Source organism: Corvus brachyrhynchos, unplaced genomic scaffold, assembly GCF_000691975.1.
Source record: "Corvus brachyrhynchos isolate BGI_N302 unplaced genomic scaffold, ASM69197v1 scaffold366, whole genome shotgun sequence".
Taxonomy (NCBI): domain Eukaryota; kingdom Metazoa; phylum Chordata; class Aves; order Passeriformes; family Corvidae; genus Corvus; species Corvus brachyrhynchos.
In genome coordinates this window covers 86,724-87,926 of record NW_008238645.1, presented here as the reverse complement: position 1 = coordinate 87,926, position 1,203 = coordinate 86,724, and the positions used below count along the sequence as shown (strand labels likewise).

Sequence of the window (1,203 nt, the reverse complement as noted above, 5' to 3'; positions counted from 1 at the left end):
GCAAGGGTGCCAATTTGGGGCCAAGAGTCAGGATTTGGGGTCCCCAATGGAGATGTGGGGCCAAGAGTCGGGATTTGGGTCGGTGGTTGAGCTTTGCCCATCCCCATCTCCCCTTTTTCCCGCAGGGCTGCGGGCGGCCGTGACCCTGCTGGAGTCCGGGGGGGACCTCCAGCCCCCCGGGGGGTCCCTGCGCCTCCTCTGCCGCGCATCCGGCTTCGACTTCAGCAAATTCTGGATGTCCTGGGTGCGCCAGAGGCCCGGGCAGGGGCTGGAATTCGTCGCAGTGATCAGCAGCAGTGGTGGCACCACCAGATACGTGCCATCAGTGCAGGGCCGGTCCACGATCTCCAGGGACAACGGGCAGAGCTCGGTGACGCTGACCATGAACAGCCTCAGGGACGAGGATTCCGCCACCTATTTCTGTGCCAAGGATGCTGATGGCGCTGGTGGTGCTGCTGCTCTCCCCAGTCTCCATCGCTGGGGCCCCAAATGTCCCAGAGTCCCCAGATCCCTCCCCCAAATCCCAGCCATCGCCCCCTTTCTTGACCTGATTCCCACAAACTCTTCCATTGTTGCCCCAACTCTCGACTTTCCCCTCAGCTTCATCCATTGCACCCCGTGAAGGTTTGGGGCCAGCGGCTGCGTTTGGGGCTGATCCATTCAAGGCTTTGGGTCAACATTGGTTCAACCGGGGGAGATTTGAGCCAAAGAGTCAGGAGCTGGGTCAGGGGCTGAGGTTTGGGGCAAAGATCTGGGGTTTGGGGACTGGTGGGGACCCGGCCATGGGGGCGGGGCCAAACCCACCCCAACTGCCAGAATAACCAGGGTAAGCAACAGCCCAACCATAATCAGCACCATACCAAGCACCAGCACCAGCACATTTGGCACAGAAATAGGTGGCGGAATCCTCGTCCCGGAGGCTGTTCATGGCCAGCGTCACCGAGCTCTGCCCGTTGTCCCTGGAGATCCTGAACCGGCCCTTGACCGACGGATCGTAGCCGGTGTCGCCACCACTGCTGTTGATAGCTGCGAGCCATTCCAGCCCCTGCCCGGGTTTCTGGCGTTACCAGCCCATCCCGAATTTGCTGAAGTCGAAGCCGGATGCGCGGCAGAGGAGGCGCAGGGACCCCCCGGGGGGCTGGAGGTCCCCCCCGGACTCCAGCAGGGTCACGGCCGCCCGCAGCCCTGCGGGAAAAAGGGGAA

At 62.7% G+C, this 1,203-nt stretch overlaps 2 gene segments (V, D, J or C); one reads left to right on the top strand and one right to left on the bottom strand.

Annotated features, from left to right (window-relative positions):
• The first annotated feature begins 8 nt into the window (after positions 1-8).
• LOC103617940 lies at positions 9-1,045 on the top strand. The segment is given in 1 exon segment: positions 9-1,045. A coding segment is annotated over 1 exon segment (576 nt).
• On the bottom strand, positions 710-1,198 carry LOC103617939 (the record flags this gene model as incomplete). The annotated part of the segment is given in 1 exon segment: positions 710-1,198. A coding segment is annotated over 1 exon segment (474 nt), but the record flags the coding sequence as incomplete, so codon positions are not given.
• Between the last annotated feature and the right edge of the window lie 5 nt (positions 1,199-1,203).